General features: G+C 44.4%; 2 protein-coding genes across 11 annotated transcripts; one reads left to right on the top strand and one right to left on the bottom strand.

The window, feature by feature from the left end:
* Nucleotides 1–297: 297 nt before the first annotated feature.
* Nucleotides 298–6,209, top strand: prkra (protein kinase, interferon-inducible double stranded RNA dependent activator). 5 transcript variants are annotated; one of them, XM_057022784.1, is made up of 11 exons: nucleotides 298–519; nucleotides 900–1,069; nucleotides 1,164–1,245; nucleotides 1,478–1,556; nucleotides 1,632–1,749; nucleotides 1,830–1,924; nucleotides 2,003–2,165; nucleotides 2,479–2,733; nucleotides 2,892–2,978; nucleotides 3,103–3,708; nucleotides 5,609–6,209. In XM_057022784.1, the coding sequence occupies exons 1-8, from the start codon at nucleotides 467–469 to the stop codon at nucleotides 2,631–2,633; spliced, it is 915 nt and encodes a 304-aa protein (XP_056878764.1). In that variant the 5' UTR covers nucleotides 298–466; the 3' UTR covers nucleotides 2,634–2,733; nucleotides 2,892–2,978; nucleotides 3,103–3,708; nucleotides 5,609–6,209. The 5 variants fall into 5 exon arrangements, with proteins under 5 accessions (XP_056878764.1, XP_056878600.1, XP_056878689.1 ...); XM_057022620.1 differs by having other exon boundaries at nucleotides 5,212–6,209; XM_057022709.1 differs by having other exon boundaries at nucleotides 3,055–3,708; nucleotides 5,212–6,209.
* Nucleotides 4,945–24,592, bottom strand: osbpl6 (oxysterol binding protein-like 6). 6 transcript variants are annotated; one of them, XM_057021997.1, is made up of 24 exons: nucleotides 24,207–24,592; nucleotides 23,606–23,767; nucleotides 18,720–18,952; nucleotides 16,146–16,268; nucleotides 15,883–15,936; nucleotides 15,383–15,496; nucleotides 15,135–15,305; nucleotides 14,159–14,309; nucleotides 13,902–14,005; nucleotides 13,498–13,590; nucleotides 12,786–12,954; nucleotides 11,929–12,059; nucleotides 11,074–11,181; nucleotides 10,548–10,679; nucleotides 9,802–9,889; nucleotides 9,252–9,505; nucleotides 8,787–8,924; nucleotides 8,644–8,707; nucleotides 8,444–8,522; nucleotides 7,878–8,022; nucleotides 7,654–7,798; nucleotides 7,439–7,565; nucleotides 7,239–7,361; nucleotides 4,945–7,074 (listed from the first exon to the last, which is right to left on the bottom strand). In XM_057021997.1, the coding sequence occupies exons 3-24, from the start codon at nucleotides 18,864–18,866 to the stop codon at nucleotides 6,963–6,965; spliced, it is 2,772 nt and encodes a 923-aa protein (XP_056877977.1). In that variant the 5' UTR covers nucleotides 18,867–18,952; nucleotides 23,606–23,767; nucleotides 24,207–24,592; the 3' UTR covers nucleotides 4,945–6,962. The 6 variants fall into 6 exon arrangements, with proteins under 6 accessions (XP_056877977.1, XP_056877894.1, XP_056878059.1 ...); XM_057021914.1 differs by lacking the exon at nucleotides 23,606–23,767 and having other exon boundaries at nucleotides 24,207–24,590; XM_057022079.1 differs by lacking the exon at nucleotides 23,606–23,767 and having other exon boundaries at nucleotides 14,159–14,306; nucleotides 24,207–24,589.
* Nucleotides 24,593–26,044: the final 1,452 nt, after the last annotated feature.

Below are 26,044 nucleotides of genomic sequence, written 5' to 3'. Positions count from 1 at the left end.
AAGAATAACAACAATGTGTTCCAGATATGAAAGCAATGGGTTGTGGCTATGAGTTTGTACAGAAAACAAAAGGTTAAGGTGTCTGTAAAATTAAGCTCAAGGCATCTGTAAAAATAAGAACAGAAATTGACATTAATAAATCAACACGAATCAAAAAGTAACACCATTTTCATCACAGATAAAATCAAGTTTAACAGACTAAAACGGTCTGTCGTGTCGCTGCCTGGTGGTGCAGTTCCCACCAGTCACCAGCAGGTGGAGACATGTGTGCGGGCGCCTCGTTTGTCCGGCTGGTGACCCGGATGTTGATAAAACTAATAAATTTGCTATTTTCTGCCCTCAGATTCAATGTGAAATTACAACACAGCGCATTTGGGCAACTTTACATGTGTTTTTATTCTTCATGGTGACACAAATCGAAGCCGGGTAACAATAAGAATAACTCATACACCCAGAAAAAGAAGAAATGTCGGAGGAGAGATACAAATCACCAGCTCTGAAAACCACCAGTAACATCAGGTTAGTTAGTTTGTTACAAGATTAACGAGCCTCTTTTGCTGCGATGGCAACGTAAATATCAACATTTAATTTCCACCTTTCCACGGATAAGTTGGCCTAAAGTGTCTTGTTGGAGCTGTTTTTAACGTAAACAAAAGTACTAGTTTCTGTTTCTAGATTAAGCTAGTTTCGATTATTGAATTTCTGATTGTTTGCTAATAAAAAATTATGCAGCATTACAGAAAAATGTCGACTTTAGATTCAATGTGATGACCGATTTTAGATGTATATGTAATAGTCTTTTCCCCTGAAATTTAGATCCCTTATGTTCTCCTAATGACCATTAAGCAGGGGCACATATCTAAGATTTCTGTGTAAAATATATACTTGTATGTGTGCAGCTTAAATCCAGAAGAATCACCTAATCCACGGAAAACACCGATCCAGATCCTGCATGAGTACGGCATCAAACGCGGCTTCCTGCCTGTGTATGAGATGGAGAAGGCCGAGGGGGAGGCTCACCACCCAAGCTTTGTCTTCAGCGTGAAAATAGGAGAGATCACCTGCACAGGTAAGGGACAGAGTCTATCTAGACTCATGTAACTGCCTGTTGGATAAGTTGGTCACGTCATGCTCTGTGTTGTTGTCATGGGGATTTCTTCCAGGTCAGGGTCACAGCAAAAAGGCTGCGAAACATCTGGCTGCAGCAGCCGCTCTAAATGTTCTTCAGATTCATGCTGAGAAACTGTGAGTCAAACTAAAGTTATTATTACAATGAAACAGGCAACAATGAACACGTGTGTCTGGAATATTTGTTGGGTCAAGTAATTTTAATTAAGCAGCTCGAAGGGGTTGTCAAAAGGGTTGCCTTAGTGTTTATTATTGTTTTCTAAGAAGATCAACTTGTATAGTCTGACTTTAGCAGACACATTTGAATCAATTTTAATTCATTTAATTAATGTATCTGAATTCCCAACAGGCACGTGCCCGTGAAGTCTGACAGTAACAGAGCAGAAACGGATCATCCCAACCCTCCTAACTCAGTGGGAATCCTGCAGGTGTGGAAATCTACCGACACGCTCCTGCGTCAGTCCCTGTGTAGCGTAACTTCTCTTTTTGCACTCTGAACTCAGGAGTTGGCGTTGCAAAGAGGATGGCGTCTTCCTCAATACACTGTTTTGATAGAGGCTGGACCCCCGCACAAGAGAGAATTCACTGTTAGCTGTCGACTGGAGTCCCTGTCAGAGACCGGTACGACAGATTTTGGGGCGTTTGGATAATATGTCGGCGTTCACATCACATGTTCACATGTATTTCTTCCCCCGCCGCAGCTATTGGAAATTCAAAAAAGGCGGCCAAAAAGTCAGCTGCAGAGAAAATGGTTGCCAGGCTTCAAAGCCTGTCAGGTGGCTCCGAAATCACATGGGTACGCCAACTATTTCTCCACATTGTGAAGTGGCTGCAGGAGGAAGCGGCAAGTTCCTGTGTTTATTGTGTTTTTCAGAGCCCTAAACCGAGTGTCCTGATCGAGAACTTAAGGAACTCTTTGGGGGAGAGGATGTCGTTGTTGAGAGGGAACCCGCTGAGCGCGCTCCACACAGACTACATTCAGATGATGTTGGAGTTGTCAAAGGAGCAAGGATTTGAGGTCACATACTTCAACATTGGTGAGACAATGTTTCTGCTTGTCTCCATGCAGCAGGTGCAGTGCACAGAGTTTCTGAGCAACAGTCCGTCACGGTCAGAACAGCTTTCAGCCCACTGCTCCACCTGCTGGTGGAATAGCGCATTACAGCTGAGTTTTACAGACGCTTAAAGGGTTAAATTAGTCCTGGATCCAACCTGTCCTGGCTCTGTGCTGCACCTGTGTTTAACCTTCAATCCTTTGATTTGGCATTGAGATGATTTGGTTTTCTGTTTTCCATATTTACAAATGGACTCCTGTTTCATCTGAACCTGCAGCGTGTCTGTATTTTCCAGACGAGCCGACAGTGAACGGCATGTACCAGTGTTTGGCAGAGTTGTCCACCTCGCCGGTCGTGGTGTGTCACGGCGCCGGCATTTCCTGCAGCAACGCTCACAACGCCGCAGCGCACAGCGCACTGCAGTACATCAAGATCATGGCCTCCAAGTGAACCCATCATCGTCGCTCACTTTGCCCCCCCGCTGCCGCGTTTGTCAGCTGGCGGCCTGTCAGGGAGCCAACGGCCCTCAATGGTGAAGGTCACAGTAAAGGTCAGGCTATATTTTATCATTGGCACATTTTAAAGACGAAAACTGCAGAGAAACGCCCACATGATTAGAAATGTAGTGCCACTTTAGCAGGTGCGCTGTGCCTGTAAAAGGCTGGACCCCAGAACTGCCTTAATTCTTCCTGGCAAACTTTCCACAAGGTGTTGGAAACGTTCCTCCCAGATTTTGGTCCATGTTGACGTGATGGCATCTCTGATCCGAATCTCCTGCTGCTCCACGTCCCAAAGGTGATCTATGGCCCTGAGATCTGTGACTGTGAAGGTCGTTGTTCCAAAGCCCACACGGCTCCAACATGTCCCACAGTTGTGAACGCATCATGACTGCACAGCATCTGTGCGTTGTGTCGTTCAGCTCCAGAAGGTGGACGGCCTGTTACTCTTTTCCTTCATCCATCCATCCATCCATCCATCCATCCATCCATCCATCCATCCATCTCCATCCATCCATCATCCACCCATCCATCCATCATCCATCCATCCATCCATCCATCCATCCATCCATCCATCCATCCATCCATCCATCCATCCATCCATCATCCACCCATCCATCCATCATCCATCCATCCATCCACCCATCCATCCATCCATCCATCATCCATCCATCATCCATCCACCCATCATCCATCCATCCATCCATCCATCATCCACCCATCCATTATCCATCCATCCACCCATCCATCCATCCACCCATCCATCCATCCATCATCCATCCATCATCCATCCATCCATCCATCATCCATCCACCCCTCCATCCGTTGCTTGCATCTCGGACCACCGTTCAATGCACCATTTTTGACTGGGAGTCTGTACCGCTGTGCTCACCTCTCAGTCCCTGGAGACAACACGACCCTCTCCATTTCATACAGTGAACTCATTGTCATGTTCCAGAAAGCAGTTGAGGTGATCTGATCCTGCTGGAAGAAGCCAGATGGTTAGTGTGGTCAGCAATAAGACTCAGGTAGGCTGCAACCTTTAAGTGATCTTCAATTGGTACTAAGAGGCCCAAAATGGGCCAAAAATGTGCCCCCCATTACACCATCAGCAGCAGCCTAAAGCATTGATACGAGGTGGGATGGATCCATGCCTCCATGTTGTTTACACCTAATTCTGCTCTGACCATCTGAACGCTGAGACTCATCAGACCAGGAAATGTTTGTCCAATCTTCTGTTGTCCTATTGTGGTGCGTCTGTGTGAATCGTAGCCTCGTGTTCCTGTTCTTAGCTGACAGGAGGGGCACCAGCGGGGTCTCCTGCAGCTGTAGCCCATCTCCAAGGTTGGACACCTTGGGCTTTCAGAGATGCTGTTCTGCATTCCTCAGTTGTATCGATTGGTTATTTGAGTTACTTTTGTCTTTCTCATCTGAACCCGCCCATTCTCCTCGGAGCTCTCACTTAAAAAAGGCATTTTTGTCCACACAGCTGCTGCTCACTGGGTTTGTGTCAACAAGTGATTGAGCAGGTACCTAATAAAGTGGCCGGTGAGAGCGCGTGCCAGATCAGGCACATTATTATTATTATTATTGCATTATCTGTTCGGCATGTTGGCTGGGATATATTAGGCTCTAATCCAACATTTGGCTCCACTTTGAACTGGGAAGAAAACGATCTGTGTGCCTCCGCTAAATAAAGGTTACCCCCCAGTGAGGGTGGATCTCTGTTCTTGTTCAGTTCAGGCTGACGACGACGCCGTGGCTCCCTGAGCTGCTGCCTGTCCTGCTGCGCTGGCACGCAGGCAATTAAAGCAGGGCCTGACTGTGCACGCTGGTCTGTGCCGACGCATTTAGTGATAGAAGACGTTGTGTTTTTTTACTGTAATCGAATTTCAAGGCAAATAGCTTATTGATTATTTTCTTTAGCGCTCGATGCTGTTAATGCCAATTAAGTCAGGGTCGTTTTTCATTAGTCGTGTCACTTTTGTTTCTCATCCCAGTTAAGGACTCAATGTTGCAGCACAGGCCCAGAACATCTGCTTCATCTGGTCACCTACAGATGCAGAGGAAGGGATTTATCTGTGGTTTTGGTGTTTTTGCTCAGCACCAGAGTCTAAATGTGAATGTGATCACCAGCTTATGGAAACGGGCCGCTTATCCCTGCAAGCTGCTTAGTTTTGTGTTTGGAGCGGAATGTTTCAAACACACACCCCCACACATACACACACACACACACACTTTCACACGTGAACCAGACTCGTCGGTTCCTTTTCCAGTTTTATTAAAACAAGCACTATGTAGCAGCAGTGTACAGTGTTCATGGAAAGATATGTACTTTGTTAAAATTGCACTTTAGAAGGTCCTCATTTGGAAACGCCTTTAAAGGAAGGTGAGCTGACGCGAGCGGGTCCAAACACAGATGAGGTCCAATTGAGCAAACCAATCGTAAATCTGTAACCCCCCCCCCCCCCCCCCCTTTCTGAAAGGCATCTGCAACATTCATTGGCAGGCTAAGTTTTCCCAACATGCAGATGGAGTGATGGATGAAGGAAGCGTGCCGCCTCCTCCCCTCGCTGCGGCTGGATGCTGCAGTGACACGTCCTCTCAATGTGTCATATTTACAGTGATCAAAAACAGGTCGGGGGCGGCAAAGCGGTGCAGAACCTCTGCGAGCAGTTTAGTCACATCCCTATTTAATGTGAGACGGCTAAATCCTAACTTGGTCTTTTTATTTTTTTTAACTGACATGATGATGTCACCAGTGGAGGCATCAACAAATGCGTTAAGGCACAGCGAGGGAAACTGCAGCGGACGCGTTTCTAATCTGGGGCTCCAATTTAAAGCTCCTCTTCAAACGATGAGCTGTGGGGGTTTTGGGTTTTTGTCGTCTGCGGCACCATATTTCTAAAAGTACACGTTACCTTTCAGTGCTTCTACTCCAGGCCTGCAGGTCACATGACTGGCTGACTATCAACACACGGAATAAAGAGCAGCAGCTCTGCACACAGGAAAAGATCTGCTGTGATTTAAGAGGGGGAGAAATAGAATCTGAAGATTTAAAGCTGCAGTTTCAAAGGACAAACAATGGGCGGCGCTAATGGCTCATAGTAAATTAAGATTTTATGATTATCATATTAATTCCTATTTATGGTGATTTGATTGAGTGAATTTTGACCCTTTAAAGACTTTTGCACTGTTGTTTTCATATAAGTTTGACATTTCTCTTCGGGGGACTGTGGTGGTGGCACCATCATTATGGCAATGAATGAATGTAATTCCAAATGTTGCAGTATTGTCTAGGCCAAAGGCGCTGCGTAAATGTCAGATGAAACCTTTCTTTATATTATTCACTGATTTTGCTTTTGCCCATCTGAAAGTAGGTCTACCAGAGTTTCACGTGTGTGTGATTCCAGAGTATATTTATTAAACAATGCTTAAATTAGACAGAGGAGATGGCTGGTGAGCTCATGGATGTCCCGATATTACTGTCATATTTACAACAAAAGAAATAAAAAAGAAGGAAAACCTCCTTTGACTGTTTTTTTGTTTTTTTTTTCAAAAGGGAAAGAACACCCGTGAACGTGAGCGTATAACCTGTCAAAAACAGCAGAGCAGGATTTACACCGGAGCCTCGTGGCACGCGTCTGAAAACACTCGTTAGATTTTGCGTCTACCGTCACCGCGCTTCCTCTGCTGCCGCAGGGATTCGGATGGAATGAGCTTCCCGGGAGAGAGTGGCCGCTACAGAGTATGAAAAGGTAAAAATAAATACAATCTACTAATTCACTTAATGCTATTTTCACTTAAGTCTAAATCTAAGATATTTTAGAAAAATACCTCTTTTTTCTACATTAGTTGAGGGTATAATAAATACGGCTGTATGCCAGTTAAAGCTGCTCTCTAAACATGCACGTTACAGAGGGAATCAAATGATCTGTTTTATTCATCTAATCCAGACGGCCGTCAGAACTTAAATGGTTTTCTTGAAAAAGCTCCAAATGGTGTTAAGCTTTATGGGTTTGTCTTGAGTTTAAGGCAAGAACGTACTCAGAGGTTTAAGAAGCTGAAGATCTACATAAAACTGGACCCATCCTCACTCTGGCGACGAGCACGCAGATGATCCTATGGGATGTTCTGGTGGATGGACCACCTCGCGGCTGTGGCACCCCCTCGGCAGTCCAAGCTCCCGCATGTTTTCTCATGAGAACGTTTGTCTTTAACACCTTATTGTGCATAGGTTCCAGCCGTTCTGACTGCAGCGACGGGCTGACGGATCCACCGGCTACCACAGGCTCACTGCACATTCCATGTTGATGAAGCCGGGGTTCTTACGGAGCTCCCAGTACGTGTTGTTGGAGACCCACCTCTCCCTGTGGTTGGCGTCAACCACTTTCCTAGAAGACAAAGGACATATTTCAGTATAGTGTAGATTAAATGGACTAACAGTTTCATGCTGCTTTAGTGGATTTGAGGTGAATTTAAATACTGGAGGTGCCACAAGGAGCTGATACTGCCTTTGATCTTAGAACATGTCCATGTTTGCATTGTCTGTGTTTACTTGAAGAAGCACGGCTCCTGTTTGACGTTGCTGTCCTCTCGCCACCTCCTCCTGGTTCTCTGCAGATCTTCTATACGCTGCTTCTCTGAAGACGCCATTTCCAGGTTTCCTTCCTCCAGGTATCTGCGTGAGTCAGGCGTCACTTTTCAGTCGGCAAATCAGACGATAGGGAAGCGTGTCGGCGGCGGCCAGGTTCCTACCTTTGATCCGGTCTGAACCGGGTGTCCGTGCGGGGCAGCACATCTTTCAGCTCGGGGCAGAGTTCGTTCAGTTCGATGGCAAACCTGGTGAAGCCATAGTACAGCTCGTAGTCTGTGGGCATGGAGCCTGCACACGACATGGACGGCGAGAGCTTTAGGAGGAGTTAGCTCTTCATGAAAACCTTCTATCTGCGAGTGTAAACCTGGACGCCCACCTGGCCTCCACACACATTTGGCAGAAGGGGGGACACCACAGTAAAGGCCCTCGTGCCATTTCCCAAACAGTCGGTGGATCACTTTACCTTCTTGATCCATCACAAACCCTTGAACCTCATTCACATTTGAACTCCAGTAGTTTCCCTGGAAGAAGACGGAGCACAAAGACGGGTAATCGGAGCGTTGGAACCACGAGTGAGGACAGATCTCACCGGGTTCTCACCTTGATGAAGGTGAGTTTACAGAGGCAGGCACTGCTCTTCATGTTTCTGATGGTGATCTCCCCGTAGTGTTCGATCCACCGTCGCCCACTCAGGATGTTGTGTACGCACGTGGTGACCTTGTTCCATTCATAGTGATCTCCAAACCTACAGATTAAAAAGCAGCTTATTCAAAGACTACAATATTTTCCTTCTGTGGCACAAAAGTGTGGCCCACAACCGCCCATGAATATTTATAGCCAGGCTGCAGTGGATCAGGTTTTTAATGTAACCGATGGGCTGCTGCCCTCTTGGCCAGGTCTCCTTCATCTCGATGGGACTAACCGGGTTACATAAAGGCTCCATCTGGCCCATATGGCTGAACTGCACACATATGTGCATTTACAGCAAATGCAGGACAGACAGTGTTGTGTTTATATTGGCCATTATTCAAATGGAATATGGAAATCTTCAATAAAATCCTGAGACAGAAGCGTGAAATTGTCCTTTGTCAGACAGAGAATACTTTGTTAATCAGGGATGGTTGTGTGGTTTTTTAAAAGCTGGTTTGATGTAAGCCCACTCTTACCTGGGAATTGTGAGATTCACTGTCCCGATCGGTAAAATCTCCATTGATTTGCCCCAGAACTTGTTCTTCCACCTCACATCTGAAAAGAACGCGGCGTCCGTTCATTCATTACAGACAGTTTGATCTGGATTTATTTCAGAGGACAAAAGCTCTGCTGTTTGTCCCCGTGACAGAAACCCAATGAGCTTGTTTAAACCTACCTTGCCAGAAGGTGAAGTTCTTGGACTCACAGTGGCAGGCAGAGATGGGGGGGTGGTGACTCACCTTTGAGGGTGAAACAAAAGCACGTGACAGTGTTCCGACACTGTAGAATATTAGAAAACATCTGTATTAGCCGACTCACCTGCTCTGAGAAGAAACAGAAGCCCTTGTCTTCCCGAATACATTCGTAAGTCTCTCCGAGTAGGGGGTTGAATGGCTTACTTCCTGCTCTGTAGTACGTGGATGAGTAGCCTGAGACAGCAAACGCAGCAACCAGAACCTGTCAGAGAGTCAACCAATCCAGCACACACAACAGGGGATTAGCGACTTCATATTAGCCGGCTTTGTCATGAATACGCAGAGCATTAGAAAGCTCAGGGCACAGATGGAGGGAGGCGCTGAGGTCCGCTGTACTGGAGCGGATCGCTGTCTAAACAGACGCATGTGACAGTTTATCTTGGCACTGTGACTTGGTTCATCCACAACAGGACACACAAAATAAAAGTTATTTAAAAGGTAGGAGATTCAGTTGGACAATGTGCAGCAAAATTCAGCTTCAACCCCAAATCTCTTCTGTTAGGTGACGGGGGCCTGCCGTCAGCCTCACCATGCGCTCAAAGGGGTCTTCTGTGTCGGCAGCCTTGTCCAGCAGCTCGCTGTACTCCACCTCCTCACACATGCGCTGCAGGGTGTTGAGGGGCTCGTTCAGCTCCACCGGCATGGACACTTTGGACAAATCTTTGCCGATGTTGTTCCTCAAGATGTTCCACAGGTTGATGTTGCTGGTGTCGGGACATGGCGCTGGGAGGCAGGTGCGCCGCCCGTTCCTAAAGGCGCTGCCAGCAAAGTCTCCGTTGGCCACTGGGAAGTGAAGAGCAGCTTAATGACTCAACGTAAACCATGCAGTAATATCCACAGCAGCCAGGGAAACAATCTCTTCTTAAAAAATTACTGTCTTGTTCCTAAAACTCGTTTAAACGTGCAGGTTGTTTAGAGGGATTAAATTAGCTGCCTCTTTATTAGGCATCATTAGCAACATTGTTGAAGACCAGCAGGTGTGAGGCTGTGTGTGCAACTGAACTCCTCCTTTTTGTTTTGTATACGTTAAGTCATTAGGTATAAATGAAGGTGTGGAGCAGCCTCCCACTGGGACCTACTTTGTCTGGAGATGTTATCGGTGACACTGGCGTTGTCCTCTGAAATGTTATCGCTCACATCGCTGACATATGACTCATCATCTGAGCCCTGTGACAGGAACAGGTGATTCATTGGAACAGCGAAACACACAAACGCTCATACGGACGTGCGTACGTGCAGGTTGGCTGACAAGATGTAGCAATTGTGTTTCTGCCTCACTGCAGTAATGAATAAGAGACGCTGCAACAAACGCATGGAGGCACTAAATCAGTGGCACTGAAAGAGGAAGATATTGTATTGCCTCTGTTTGTTTACTGCAGTAGCCTCCATTATGGTCAGGTTTGTCTTATAGCGTGACACAGGTCTGAATAGGCCTGCTGACAGAGGTCCAGATTGGAGGCTGATGGATTTCCTGGCTGAGTAATCCTTCAATGGCTCAACGCTTGTTTGGGATGAACTGGATTTTTCTATTATCGAAGCCACAATGTGAGAGAAATAGAGAGAAGGGCTACAATATGACTTTATAACAAAAATGATTTACATCTTAAGCAAAAAAGAATCCCTCTTGTGCACCAGTCTTTGTTTGATGTTATTTTTCCATCTGCTAGCACTGTTTTATTTAAATTCTGTCCTCATTAATTGCCGAACGGCTCCACATTTACAACCTTTTAACTAGATTTTGTGAACACGCTGCTCCCGTAACCCTTCCCTTTTGTTCCATCTTAAAGAAGCTTTTTTCCGAAGCTGTTCGCAGACTCTGTGATACCTCATTCTCAGAAGAGCTGGCTGATAGAAGCACTTCTTGGGCATCGAAGAACTCAGAGACCGACTCCGACATGGAAAGTCGGCTCTCATTAGAGGCCTGCTGAGTCAGAGGGATCCCCATCTGTTCTTCTGCCTGTAGGCAAACATGCAAATACAGAAGATGACTCCCTTTAGGAGAGCGTGATAATCCAGAACTGACCTGACCCAAAAGAATCATCACGAAGCAACAATGGGTTTGATTGTGCAGCATACGTGACCTTTCCTGAAGGCAAGCTCCCGTCTATTTCTAATTAGTTCTTTTTTTCCATTAACCCTGACGTCAGGCTCTGCATAGTATATTGATCTGTTGAGCTTACCTGCCACAGCATACTGGAAAAACCGTCAATACATAAAGACCACGATCAATACGGCGATCCACAATCCCAAGAGGCACACGCCACACTCGTACCGGGCCAGCTTTACTGTTCTATCAATTTTAAGAGCCAAAGATGAGCTCTGTCAGTGACAGACTGACCACAGTGGCGCACCTCGTCAGGCGTGGAGATGATGTTCACACTGACAACTTGTTCAGTCAGGATGGATTCTGAGTGGATGCGGTTGAGTCGAGTCCGGAGTTCTGTGTTTTGGGACAGGGCCTAAACGATGAAAAATGTGAATTTTAACAACTGAGTGAACAACTCTGGAGAGAAGTGGGGATACTGTCATTACATCTTAACTGCAGCCTGGGCCTGAACTGTAAATAACAGACAACTGTGTTTAAGTAAATCGGGATCATTCAGTGTTTCCTTGGATGGCCTGATGATGTCACTCATTAATCCCCTCCTGCCTCAGAGAGGTGAGCTATGGCTATCGCAACCGTCAAAACCTCGACCAACGTATCACAAAGAACACACCCAATTAGGGACAAAAAGCAGAGATAAAGCAGCAGAAACATTCCACGCCAACTATTAGCAGAGGAACAGTCCAATTAAATCAAAGGAGCGAGGAAGCAGCCCGCAGGAGCTGAGTTAATGAACTGCGCAAATTATTTGTCCTTATTACCAACTGATGTGGGAAAAAATGACACATTTCACAAGTGATTTCCCTGCGCTCTGACATTCAGACGCAACCATTATTTTGAACAGTGTGGAAACTTGGCTGCATCTCCTGTGCTCGGGCCGTCAGCCTGTCAGGTAGTCTTCCCAACTTAAAACAGGTTTGAGTTCAGTGAACTGATACACCAGCAACACACAGATGAAATTAAAGCACTAATGTCATTATAGGTACAAGACAGCATCATGCACGACGTTACAAACAGGATGTGGCCAAATGTGAGAAGAGCTGGCTGGAATAAGCTGCAGAGAGGAATGTCCACCATGGCGCAGTGGCAGAGAGCGCTTTACCTGTGACAGGGACTTCCTGAGAGAGTTGATCTGGGACGACTGGTCCGATTGTTCCTGGTCAGACAGGATCTGTTTGATCTTTTCTTTCTCTATGGCCACTGTGTTGAAGGCTGATTTCAGCAGAGAGTGGACTGCAACATAAATGAGATTATAGCTGCTAACTCCGGACCGTTAAGTTGTTCTTGACTAATATCTTTTTACAAAACTGTCAGAACTTCCATTGGTGCCATAAATCTTTCTATTGATGATTAAGTGTATATTTGGACGAGCTTTCTCTGCACTAAATTTAAATGAGAATATCCTGGGTAATATTTGAAGGGTTTATTCCTAACAATCCCAGATGCTGCTTTCATGTTAGGAAATGCTGAATCTACAATAAACTCCAGACCTTGAGGAGATCTACAGGAGATGCAAAAATGCAATGCAAAAAGTGAGATCAGCATCAAGGACTGTGGTTTATCACAACAATATTACGATGTTATTAATGAGCTGATAATGACTCCAAACCAGCCCCATTTCTCCCTGTGAATAAATACCCATCATCCCAAAACCCAGTCTTTTAAAGAGTCTCTCTAAAAACTGGAACAAATAAAGAGGCCAGATAATAAAGAGACTGACTTGGCAGAAGAACTACCGGTAGGTTATATTTGTGTTTACTTTCTATACTCGTCAGCTTTCTTGTTCCTTTTCTTCACAGAACTGCCCTCTGTCCCTGCCTGCAGCTGCTCACACTACCTGCCAGGGCGCTTGAGCTCAGCCACATCCTAATGTTCTTCATCAGCCGAGCCTCTCAGCTATTTAAGCCTTGTGGGGTTTTTTTGGGATTCATTTGCATTACTAATCAAAAATCCACCCACCTTTCTGGGCAATGGTGCAGAATTCCTCCTGAAGTTTGATGTAGTCGCTGGAGCACTCAACACTGTCTGTGAGCCGGGAGACCGGGGGCTGAAAGTCCACCAGCTCGGCACACAGGTTGGGGTTAGATGAGTGGAGGCGGATGGGGGACATGCTAGCAGACAGAGGGACCTGGAGAGAGGTGAGCATCACTGTCAGTCGGGCGAGGGGAACAAAGTGTGTGAATGAATCCTTAAGGAAATCCTGCGTGGAAGCAATCCATGTATAAAGTAAACAGGGGAAAAAATGGAAAAAGCTTTGCAGACTGTGACCCAAGACAGTGCAGACAAAAGGATTGAGAAAAGGCAAAACAATGTGGTAAAAAAAAAGCAGCGGGTTTAATTTATCTTTATAATTTATTGCAATTTATTCCATTCAAATAAATAAATAACGTTCAATATTAAACAGATTTTATTTCCTTGCTTCAAATATCTTGAATTACTGGGTTCTAAATTATTTTAAAAACAATATTTTAATTATTGGTATATTTAATATTTTAATGTAGTTTTTAGGTTGTTTTATTTCTTTATAAGTGAATCAATATTTGAGATCAACTTCTTTGTAGACCTAAATAACAGAATAATGCTTGACTAGACTAAGTCTGTCAATAGTAACAACCTACACCTCTTTGCCTGATGCGCATTAATCTGACAGCTCAAAGGAAGAAAATAATACCTGAAGCTGGAATTTTGCATCTTTGCCGACACTTTTTGTTCTCCATCTTCTGTTCAAGCGCTTCTCTTTCTTAGATATTTCAACACAATTGGTCTTTGTGGCACAAAACGCAAAATGTGGTTATTAGGACAAGCAGGTCGCAAATAAACAAATGCTAACAAACGTTGAGTGAAATGGCAGCAGGAGACATTCTCAAAAACAAAATACAAGCAAAATATTAAAGAACACGGTTCAGCCAAAACACAAGCAAAACAAAAAACAGGTCAATCAAATATATATTCATCAGTTAGTGTGAGCTGAGCTCAGCCATTTCTGTCTCATGGAGGTGACCTCTCTGGTTTTAAATCTTCCTGAATGAAAACGGAGTCAATTGGCTGCCCTGCTCTCCGTTCCTCCTTTATCACCTGCATTTCTATGAAGTTTGGTGCTGACTGCGTCCTCTGCAGAATCTCCAGACTCTGCAACAACCGGCTCAGCTCTGTCAGGTTGGACTGGCACCGTGCAAGCTCTGAAAATTGAATACACAAACACAGTCAGCATTAGGGGTCGTGCCCCCTCCTCTCAGGGTTCGTGAGGCTTCCCGGAAGCCTGAAGGAGTTTGATTTAATCTGCTCCTGGACTCAGATTCATTGTCTCCTTAAGGAGGGAAAGTGGCACTTACCCTCTGCACATTTGTCCATTTCCTCTGATTCCTGTAGCCAAGCCACCACCTTGCTCTGACCATTGCTGTAGGAGGCCGGCAGGCTGCTGTTGTTGCTGCTGCTGCTGGGGGCAGCCTGCTGCCACGGCAAGCTGCTTGGCTTTGCCTGCTGCTGGGTGAGAAGTGGGTCTGTTTACTGTAGGGCATCACTATAACTATAACTGAATTAGTATGCTCAGTTAGAATAGCAGCTTTTGTTCATTTAGAGGCAGATTTCCTCTGTGATATATACATATATATATATATGTATGTATATTTCAGCCATTGTGGCTCACGTTGCTGTGACACCGAACTGTGCAGCATGTACACAACAATGTACACGAGGTTAAAAGATCTTTTCATATGGCAGCTGATTCTGCCCTGTTCACTGGAGTCTGACATTTAAGCCGGTCATGTGGGAAAGCTCATCAGGCTACAGCCAGATGCTCTCACTCCAGTTCCTTCTATAGTCAACTTTAACGTGCTACACAATGGCACAGAAGGCTCTCAGGAGACGCTGCAACAGCTGCACCGGCACATTTTCAAACTTCTCAGACAACCGTGAGCAGAAACGAAAGCTAAACTGACTTTTTAATGAACGAGCCCTTTCCACTATCCTATAGTTCCATATGTAGCATTACTGCACTGCAGACATTTGCCTGTATATTCAAACCATTAGTCTCGCTTTACTGCACATAATAGAAGGGGCAGCTCAGCACCCGAGACAATGCTGCATAAGGGGCAATGACGAGTTAGAGCGTAAAGCCTCCCTGACGTCACTGTGCTTCACTGCACAGAACACTGCTGAAAGCCACCAAAAATGGTTATTTAAGCAGAGCTGATGCTCTTAGCTTTCCAAATATGTTGACTTCATAGACAATTGTAGACCGATATCGTTTATTTTGATAATTATAAGAAGTAAACATGTCAGCAGGAGGAGACAGGTGGTGGGACTGACCTTGGCTTCCCGTACCACACTCGAGGTGGGCTGTGGTGACTCAACAGCAGCTGGGGGGGGGAACGTTCTCATTGTAGCGTCTCTCGGGGAACGCACGATCTCGTTCTGACGGTACAGCCTGTGATGACGCAACTTCGACACCCAGGCATCAAAAATATCTTGAGATTTGATCTGAGGGGAGAGAAACTGTGAGTCACCCAACAACCTGCTCGCCATTGTTAAAAAGACAACGTTGCCATCTTTGGTACCTTCAAGTGGTAAATATGTTCCTCGGTGTCAAGGTCAATCCGACGGGCCCGTTTCTTTATGGACATCACAGAGAGGCCCACGTCGATACTGCCGTGAAGTTTCCCTTTTTGTATCTGAAGCAGGCAACGTGATAAGGGTATTCTGTTAGAGTTAACAATAGAGAAAGTCTGCCTTATTTTATACTGCAGTCACATCACAAGCTAAAGAAACATGTTTATTATTATCATGAATGGTCTAAGGAAACATGGTGTAATTCAAATTGAAAGTTTTTACAGCACCAGCTTTTATTTTTGAGGATCTTTCAGGGTTAAAGAAGGTCTGATGACTGAGGTCAGTAGATTTCATTTACATTTGTAAAGTTCAACCTCCTGTTCAAAGCGGCCGATGCCTTTGATATGCGCTGGACATCAGGACACCTGCGTTGCAGATGTTTCTGCTGACTCACTGCGGAGCAAAGCTTCGGTCAGGCTGCCCCTGAGTTACAGTCAGAGCTACTTACGTCAATGGGGGACTTGGAGTACTTCAGGATACCATTGTCCAGAACAAAGAAACGCTGCAGAAAACAAAAACACAATTATTTTGGTCACATAACAACAAAGACAAGCATTTAATATAAATGAGAGAGAGAAGGAAGAAATGCATGAAAATGGAAGCTTCCGTCAAGCTGCAGCACATGATGACACAGTAACTTGTTTAACATTCAAAGGGCAGCTCTAATGGATTTAAAGGAGAAGAAGCTACTCTTTAAAAGCTGAATCCTACCTTGTGCCAGCCCTTCAGAGGCCATTTCCTCTTTTTCAACATAAAGCCCTCATGTTTGTCTGGTCTCTGGACATTGCTCTGTCCAATTTTCAGTCCCTCAATGATTTCCCAGCTGTCTGGCTCCTAGAAATGATGACAAAAGAAGAGGGCTCTTTTTAAAAAAAATAAAATAAAATAAAAAAGAGGAAAAATGTATTTCAAAGAATAGTTTTTGCCATCTAACGATTGGCGAATCTTTTGAAGTTTTCCGGCGTCAAGGAAGGAAGTCACTGCTTGTTTTAAGTGTGTGACACCTTGTTTATTTGATTCTGAGATTGATTTTTTTTTCTTTTCAATGAGCGGACAGGCAGAACAAATAATTAACAGATACAAATAATGTGGAGCAGCTGACGTGATCAGGTGACCCTCTGCAGCATCTCAACAGACGTGCTTTTAATGCTGCAGCCACGCAAACAACAAATGTTACGGTTTCCTGTGCAGTCCAAAGGATAACACTCTTGGTGATTCTATAAATATCAGCAGTCCACTTCTCATGAGACGTTTATCTTAACCAGCTGTTTCCTTGCAGACACTAATTCTGGAGTTTACTGTCATTGGAAGAGTGTAGGACTTTACTGAAAAGCCTGCCAGGGTCCATTTGTTCTTTCCTTTATATAACAGTGGGAAAAAGGCAACATTAAGAAATCTGCTTGATGAATACACTCCTGGATATCTGTTAACAATTATAGAGGACCTTTTCAAGAGCTACACCTGCTTACAATTTATTTATTTATTACAATGTACTTTTTTATCTAGTGATAACAGGTGTTACTGTAATAATCTACTCCATTTTCCTGTTGTGTATTTATTAATTAACAGGCAAATCAAAAATATAAGGATTTTCTTTTCCATTAAAAGTCTTTGTCTCTATTTTGGAGAGGCACATTAACATTATGTCATCTCTCAAACTCTCAAACATTAAAACTCGAGGTTAATGATGCCATTTTCAAGCCTTCACAGTTTGTACCGTTGTATATGACGTTATCGGTGGCTGTGGTCTGATTATATTTGCATTTCCCCAAACAACAATCAGACCTGAGTGAAAAACATTCCCAACTCCTCTTCAATGGGCAAAGTTGCTTCAGCTGTTAATAAGAGATTTCGCCCTTTAACTTTGGATATAATTGCTGTGTTTTAATATTGATTAGTTGTGTTGCTTTCACCTTGCCATAAGTTGCCATTATTACCTCGGTGTGCTCATGCTTTTTCCTCTATATGCATCAACTAATAATAATAATAATAATAGGTGCTGTTCCAGGAATATGTTCAAAATAATAACTAGCTGGAAAAAGACACCCAGAGAAAAACAGATTTATGCAGAGCACAAGTCCTCCATCATTTTCAATCAACAGTAATATAGTACATCAGAGGTTTTCTCCTGACGTAGCTCATCCGACTGGTAGATGTGAGCAGCAAGGGGGGGAAAACAAATGTGTTCTTGTTCTTGTCAGATCCTGATTCATTGCTCAGTGTGCCTGTGCTCGCTGCAGGTAGAGACTGAGGATCTCCAGCGTGAACCTCGTTGTCAGCAGAGGGGAGGAGTGCGGTATATTGATTTGAAAAAGGGGGGACTGATTTAATTAATGTTTCCCCCCAACAAGATGCCTCACTCTTATTTTCTCCTCAAAAATCCAGCTAATCCAGCTCCAGTAAAGTCAGTTCTATCAGGAATGTAATCTCTGTGTCCCTGGGGATGATGCACCATGCCGCATCCTCTCAATAGAATATCGCTGAAAACTACCCTCTGGGAGGTAAACACAAGACTAAAAAACAGCAGAGGGGCAAATTAGCCTCAAGATATATGATTCAAATACTTAATGTGTTGCTTTAACTACGTGAGGAAGAAAATTGTAACCTTGCTCTTAGGTTAATTTGCCTTTGAGATAATTAAACTGAAATGCTGCCAAAGGCAACAGTTAGGAAAGAACACTGAACAGAAGGGTTGGAGGGTTAACGGTTTGCTGCCCTCGCCCAGCAGACGTCAACCGAGCGTTTCAAACAGGGCCCCATTTCTCAAACCGACCAGCTCCCTTCCCTCGTCAGACAGCCATCCCCCGCAGGCACACGTTGGACGCCCTGCTGCACGACATTCCGGAGCGTGCAACATGTTCACCAAGCCTCCGCCTGTCCCTCATTAAATATGCATCGCCCAGTGCAAGATGGAAACGCTGTGATGGCAGAGACACCAGTTCGGGTGTCTCGTTTCTGCATGGTGGCGGGAGCTCGGTGAGATAAACAGGGCTCGGGGTTCCGAACCACTTACTGCTGAGGTGAAATGCCAGGCTAACGGTTAATTATGGCCGCTCTCTATTACTGATTAGCCCTATCAGTTGCTAAGATTTAAAATTGATTAACATCATAAACTATCAAGGTCAAGGTAGTAGAAGTAGAGTTAATAAAATCACAACTTTAGGTGAAAATGAAATACTCAAGTATCACGGAAAACACGCTCGCAGTGGTTCCAATTAACACACATCAGCAGAGCTTAATTAAGATTTCATGAGTTTATATTTCGGTCCGTGGTCAGAAACGCACCTGCCGGCTGTCACGCTGGGAGGAGGACGAGGAGGAGGCGCTCTTGTGAACTGGTGTGGACGTCTTGTTGATGGACGTGGGAGTCCTCTCCTCGGAGCTCAGGGTGCGGCCGGTAAGGCCTCGCTGGTAGTGTTGTTGATGAGACATGCTGGGCAATGTGGTCCTCCCTCAACACTGAGCCCTGCAGACCTGGAGCATCCTCCAGTGCTTCAATCTCTCTGCTGTCTGCACATCTGAGAAAACAAAGGTCGGGAGGTTACGGCTTCCTCGGGTCACCTCAATCCTTCATCTCGACTCGAGGCTCCAGCCTATGTTGGTTCATCCTGTTTGTTGGGAGATATCAGGTGTTTTTCCTGACTATATTTATGTCAAAAACGGAGCAGATGCACTGAGCCATTTCTGCGGCGCTCTCTTGTATTCTCTGCAGAGCCCAGAGCTGCTTCTGTGACCCCCCTGAAAGGTGCTGCTGCTGAATCATTATGCACAGCCATTTTTAAAAGAATGGCCACGATCACCTCTGGCTGCAGCAGAGTGGCGTAACACAAATCTACTGGTGGAAGCAAATTTGTGATTAACTTTGTATTTTATTACAGCATTGATTATATGGAAGACCATAGCTACTGTATGTTACATTGACAGATAATTGATCATTTAATCTATACTTACTGATGGTTTAACCACAGTTTTCCAGCGATTTACATTAAAAAAAAACCTTCGTCCAAATCAAACTAATCATCATAATAATTTGATGCATACTGCTGCATATTTTCACAGCCAATAATCTCTCGGTTCTCCTGTGTTTTTTGTATTAAAGACACAGAATTACTGAAGATGAAGAACGCAAACTGACAACAGAAGCAGAAAACCTGAAAACATAAGCAACAGCCACAGTTATTCCTGCCGTCACAGTATTCTGATAAGTTCACGCAACTCCCTGTAACTAGAATTTCCACTACAATAATGGAGGGAATTAACTGAGGATGCAGAGTGAATATCAGGAAGCTTCTGCAGCGAGAAACTGTGGTAATAAACTTGCTTGTGCGGTGATTTGTGCTGACAGAGCCACATTTTTATAGTTTTATATTTATATTCATATTCTATTTTTAATTTATTCTATTTTATTTCTTATTTTATTATATTTTTATTATCTTTAATAGGTTTAATGGGGTGTAATGGTGGTGGGACATTTTGTACAGTGCTGTACGTTTCTTTGGAGATGCTAATTTCCCTGATGGACACCCCCTAAAGGGATCAATAAAGTACTCTTGAATCTTGAATCATGATGTTTCCCATCTGACCAGTTAAACTACTGGTCAGACAGGAAAAAGGAAGTTCTCATTTTGATGACTGATGATGGAAGTGTGCTGCTCTAACACTGACACACACAGTTTGTTTAAGCAGTGGCTCTGAGAAGCACCTCCGATGTCCTCAATTATGGCAAAGAGTCATAATTACCACTAATCTGCTACAACTCATTTAGAGCAGCAGTTTCATTTTTTTAAACTGTTCCCTTTGAATAAACGGAATAAGAAATGAATACTTAATCATACTAAATACTACACTATGGAGGTTACGGGAGGACAAAAAGGAAGTGTAGTAGACAAATCCACAAGCAACACTGTGACACTGACAGATTAGCAACAGCAGGCAGCGAAACATCCATCCCATCACACGCCATTTGTCTTCATGATAACAGCGGTGTTCGGCGCTGCTGCAGACTGTGGTTGGAGCCATGGGATGTGCTCTCATGTGAGGAACTCCCTGAGTCTACTCAACAGCCGTGCACGCCCTGATGCAGTGCACTCACACGCCATTATCTATCATTCGGATCCTGTAACAGCGTCATCATCCTGCCCTTGGTAAGCCTCATATCTAAGCTGTGGGACAAGACACTAAATCCATTCAATGAAGCTTATTCCACTACACCTAGTCAAGAAACAGTAATACTTTGGGCATAAATAAACTGTTTAAAAGTTATTTAGTCCATAATATAAGAACTAAAATGTTTTTGTGTGAGTGAATGGTGTGTGTGTTGGTGACCTGTCTCACCCAGTGACTGCTGGGATGGATCCGAGGACTCTCTGAGCCTCATTGGAAAAAAGATGGATGGAATATTAAACCTGATGGGTTTTTTTTTTGTTTTGATAAATCACTACTTACTCTTAGGAAAAATTCTTTCTTGATGTGAGAAAATGTTTTTCATCTGTGGATGTCAGCCTCAGAGCTGTGAATAAAGCCAGGCAACGTCTGACCAGGACCTAATTACACATGAGCTTAATCTCCAAAATCCTTAAAGCTGGAAGACAAGAGAATCCATGGTGGATACTGCAACATTCCCTCCACAGCCTGTCTGTGCAGTAGCTCTGTAGTTTCATCATATTTTAATGAGAGAAATACAGTACATGTTGCTCCAGTGTGCCGAAAGAGGAATCTGTCTCTTCGGTGCTACAAGCTGAAAATAAACCAGGAGTTTAGAAAGTTAAAAACGTTCACCTGAAGCAAACGAGTGTGCACTAGCATCCTGGAAGCCTGATCCCACCAGTTCCAGAAACCAGTGGAAAAAAGTTTCAGAGGGTCAGGCGTGACAAAGAGGAGCTTCCAGAGACACAAAACAATGGTGGCAGTGTGGAACCATCTGGGGGGAGAAGCCTTTGGTGGACATCCCCTTCATGTCTCACACTGGAGCAAAATGCCACAAATCTTTGGCAATTTGGACACATTGACTGCCAGAATGAGGTTTTACTGGTTTTTGTCTGACTCTAACTGGGATTGTGGGGACCAAAGTGGTGTTCTGAAAAACCAAAACTAGGATGTCTGCAAAACACCGCTATGAATGGATGTGCACGAGCTTTCTTTAGGGGGTCACAGCCATAATGCTGCATTACATATTTATCAATCAAGCTTAGACACGAAGACTTAAAGAATAAATAAAAATAATAAAACAAAACATCAAGTGTTTCTGGAAGAAATTTCACATTCACATCTGTGACAGATCACTGGAAACAGAGGGTTCGATATTATCGCATTAGATTATTAAACTTTCTAAAATGTGATACTTCTCTTTGTCTCTCTCTCTCTCACACACACACACACACACACACACACACACACACACACACACACAAGGATAAAGTCTGACTGAAGCCATCTAGAGATAACTCTACCCTGGAGTGTCTCATTGCCTGAAAAATGCGAAACTCCAGGATATAAAAATAGAAAAGCAGAAGTCCGACCGGTGTTTGTGTTGTGATCAGCCTCAGACTGTCTTTGCTGATAGGTGACACTAGCGGAGGAAACCAGAGGCCGTTATGAAATAAACTCTGAGCAAACCATCATGTGTGGTTGACCGTTTTTAACAGACAGTGTTGCAAAAGAATGAGCGAAGCCTCAGTCGCGGTTTGCATCTGTTGCTAACCTTTTATTACCATTTCATTTGAATTTCTCTTATTTGAAAAAGCAAATCAGAACAGCTTCCTCACTCACAGACGCCAACATGGATTTAATGTTGGATCAACCACACACCGAATAAATAAACCACTACATAAAAACACCGATAATCAATAAAAGAGGGGCCAATGCTGCAGAACACATGAATGCTTGCTGCACCTATAATCCGTGTGATATCTATCTGTACACTAAAATCACCGGTTGTAACCTGAGCCAATCCAGGAATAGTGAAACAGCTCACTCCTGCTTACAGGGAGACAAGAAAAGAGTGTCTTTGTGCCCTCTTGTGTAAAATCTGAGCGAGCGAGAGAGAGAGAATGAAAGAATGATGCACTGAGACATCCAACATGTCCGCCAGACCCAAATACAGAAACTTTTACATAACTGCCAAAAAGGAAATGGACCATTTCCTTATTTCTATTTCTATTCATCTAAAGGCAATCCAAAACTTGCAAAAGAAAAAAAAAAAAAAGCTAATCCGGCACATTTTACAACTGAAGCTGACAAACCGGATTCGTTTATGCAATTTTCCTCCAAATGTGGCCATTTCCACCACCGTTTCTGAGTTATCCTGTAAACATCTCATGTAAGAACAGGGTAATGGAAGGGCCTCTATGGGTTCACTGCTCCATAACTATGGAACCCAGCGGTGAAGAGGCTTTTGTGTGTGTGTTGTCACATTATCAACCAGCCTGCAATAGTAAACCCAGTCTGCTGGTCTCTCCTTTAAATAATTAAAGCGGAGCCAAAAAAACACAAAAAAAAAACAGCTTATAACTCAGGTTCTTAACGGTAACCTGCAGTCTGACAGGTCCTGAAAGGGAAGCCAAAAATAGAAATCTGAATGGGGGTCTATTGTGACACATGAAAGCAGCGAGGCACATCTTTTAGCCCAGGCCTGTCTTTTTTTTCTTTCTCCATGAATAACACTAACTGGACACAGCCAGTTCATCCTGCCCCGTGCCAATTACATCACCTGGGTCTCCCACTCTCGCACTTCTAGAGGAGTGAATAACCGGCTCCCTGTTGGAAACCATCAGCGCGGCACAGAGCAGGCTCTTGGTTGTGGAAAACATTGAACCCAATGGAATGAAAACATTAATTACAAGAATCAGTGGGACCGCCGACAACAACACTACTGTGCCATTAGAACACATAAATGAATTAGCATTGGCGCTCCCAATGAGGCTGGAGCCTGCTTGATCTCTGCTACTTTTATGAGAGGAGAACGCAGCGTCTCCGGGAGTGTTCTTCCCAGTCCGGACAGGGACGCCTTCCACAGGAGGGCTGCTTGAGCTGGATCAAAAAGAGGCATCCCAAAATAAGCCACCTTATTCCACAGCGCCTGCCGAGGGAGCCTGCAAATGTGTCAGCGTTTCAAATCAACGCTGCTTCAAACGGGTGGATTATTTCAAAGCACTGCAATGTCACTGGCTGACCTTCAGCTGAGAGGCACGCCGAGGCGTCGTGGAGCAATCCCGTAAGTGGAAGAAGTTGGCCAACTTTCAGCATCTGTGATCTGACAGCATAACGACCGTGGAGACAGCGCGAGCCGGGATCACCTCCATCCTCGGCACTGCCACGCACGGAAAGTGCGTGATCTAATTCGGGACGGACGCAGATGCAGAGAAGAGTAGTTGAAAGGGGTGAAAACATCGGTGACGCATTAGGTCGACGCCAGTAAACTCCATAAAGTAGAGAGGAGCCCGATTCGATGCGTAAATACTCCGCTGCAGAATTCAAGTTTTGGGCTGCGGGCTTCGTGACGATGTTATCCTTTTTTTTGGGGGGGGGGGGGGGGGCATGCGTGATTTTAAGGCATCGTGAGACGAGCAGCGGAGGCTCGATGGAACCGTCTGCCTGCTCCAACTGCTCGGGATGCGAGCACGAACAGACGAGATGCTGCGGTCTCAGCATCGCTCCGGAGGCAACATAGCCTTGTTATGACACTGCAGTTTTGGGGGGTTTTCTTCCCCAACAAGGGGCAAATCTGTCACAAGGACCGAATTGGAAGAGGGTAAAAAAAATAGTAATTCTTACCAGAGATGCGAGGTAATGACCACGTCTCTAGTTCTTGGCGCAGCAAAACAATTGCGGGGTCTCCCTGGTCTGGACAGAGGTCCCCCGCTTCTTAAAGGCAAACGGCTTCGGGAGAGGTCCGCGTCGAAATTCTATACATTTCTTCGTTTCGACGCCGTGTCCCGTGTGGTTACCGGAGCAGAAGAGGGATTCAAAATGAATTGCCGTGTCTGCCTGGTTCCTCAATGCGGGCTGAGATGCTCACCTCTAGCCGCACTCGGCTCGCGCTCCTCCCTGCAGCAAGAACGGCTCTTTGGGCGGGAAACAAAAGCTGGGATGGATCCGAGGCGGAGGACGGCGAGTCGCAAAACCCGGACATGGAGTAGGGACGACGCCGGATCGGGAGCCTCATTCAAAGTCAAGCGGGCGAAGACTCGGAAATACCATTTTAGCGGCAATTTAAGTAGAAATAGATCGTGAAATATAATTTCAAAGGCTACCGACCACGATAAACACAGCATTTCAAACTGCCAAGTCTACATTTTTGGCATACATTTAAAAGTTAATATTGTCTAAATTATATTTTCGACCATTTATGATTGCGTAATCCCTCTATATTAGTCCTTATTAATGTTATTGCTGACTTGAGATCAAATCCTCATAATATGACCTATGACAAAATCATCAGAACTCTATTGACTTTTATGAACTACCGGTATTTAAAACGGTGGCTTTGATTTCGCAACTTATCTGTATGCTCTATATACAATCACTTTATGGTTGTAACACAGGGCTTTCACCTACACTTTGAAGGTCTTACTAATACTCCATTTAACATGAATAGCTGCACTTCTAATCAGGCTGTACAGTTTGTGATATTAATTCCTGATAAATCATCACAGTATGTAAACTTCAGTCCAAAACTCCAGGCACATTAAAATACTCATTAGAGCAACCTTATTGTGGTTATTTTAGTAATTACCAATTTGTAAGGGTGAGATCCTTTTTATTTCAGCACTTCAATGATAAAGATAAAAGGTATAAACACTTTTGCACACATTATTTTTACAACTGCTCATTTATACACTCACTTCTTTTGAGGTTAGAAAGTTGACATGTTGACAGATTGACAACAAATCTATCGCTCTACTTAACCTGTATTTGAACAGCTCTCACTAAAATGTTAAAGTAAACTTCCCTTGTCAGATTGCATATTCGACACAAGACAAATGGGTTTTTAATAGGCCGACCGAAGCAGCCGCAGAAGGGACAGAGGAACCCTTGAACCTAGGTGACATAACAGTTGCGACAAGGTGACTTCCCTGTGCACCAAAGCTGCTGTAGTGTCTCCTTTGAGTTAATTATTGAAAGCATGGCGGTCATTTTCTTCTAAACTGTTCAGTCTTTAATGGAGAGTACTTTAAACAGGTGGCTGTAGCACCATTCAGACATGGTCGAGTCCTTTTCTCATTTATTTTTGCTTCCCAAAAAACATTTGTGGCTATCAGATTACATGACTAAGCTAGAGAAAAGCACTCAAAGAGCACAAACAGGTCATTTCCCCATGTAGTGTGACCTTCACCCACCTGTAGTATAGCGTATACACACATATAAATTGACCCTTCAAAGTCTGGCTGTCGCATGACCTTGGCAGGAGTAAAATAAATGCATCCTGACCTGGCATAACCTGCAGGTATAGGCACATGTCATCATTAAAATTAATCTCTATATGATGTATTCCTCTAAATACAGTATCTTCGAGAGTCACTTGAGTGCTGCTGCATGAGGCAGTAGATGATGGACTGATTGCGGTCAGACAATCAAGATTCTTTTAGAGAGGTGCGGATAGATCTGGCTGG

This window comes from Takifugu flavidus, chromosome 1 (assembly GCF_003711565.1).
Source record: "Takifugu flavidus isolate HTHZ2018 chromosome 1, ASM371156v2, whole genome shotgun sequence".
NCBI lineage: Eukaryota > Metazoa > Chordata > Actinopteri > Tetraodontiformes > Tetraodontidae > Takifugu > Takifugu flavidus.
The sequence above is the reverse complement of the archived record's forward strand: the minus strand, read 5'-3'. Positions and strand labels throughout refer to the sequence as shown.

Bases quoted from the DNA above. Each gene is read 5' to 3' on its own strand.
- prkra (XM_057022938.1), top strand. From the start codon at position 467: ATGTCGGAGGAGAGATACAAATCACCAGCTCTGAAAACCACCAGTAAC. The intron at 1,750-1,829 runs GTACGACAGATT...CCCCCGCCGCAG, and splicing joins GGAGTCCCTGTCAGAGACCG to CTATTGGAAATTCAAAAAAG. The intron at 2,166-2,478 runs GTGAGACAATGT...TGTATTTTCCAG, and splicing joins GGTCACATACTTCAACATTG to ACGAGCCGACAGTGAACGGC.
- osbpl6 (XM_057021997.1), bottom strand. From the start codon at position 18,866: ATGTCTCATCAACAACACTACCAGCGAGGCCTTACCGGCCGCACCCTG. The intron at 7,362-7,438 runs GTAGGAACCTGG...TGACTCACGCAG, and splicing joins CGGTTCAGACCGGATCAAAG to ATACCTGGAGGAAGGAAACC. The intron at 7,075-7,238 runs GTAAACACAGAC...TTTGTCTTCTAG, and splicing joins CAGGAGCCGTGCTTCTTCAA to GAAAGTGGTTGACGCCAACC.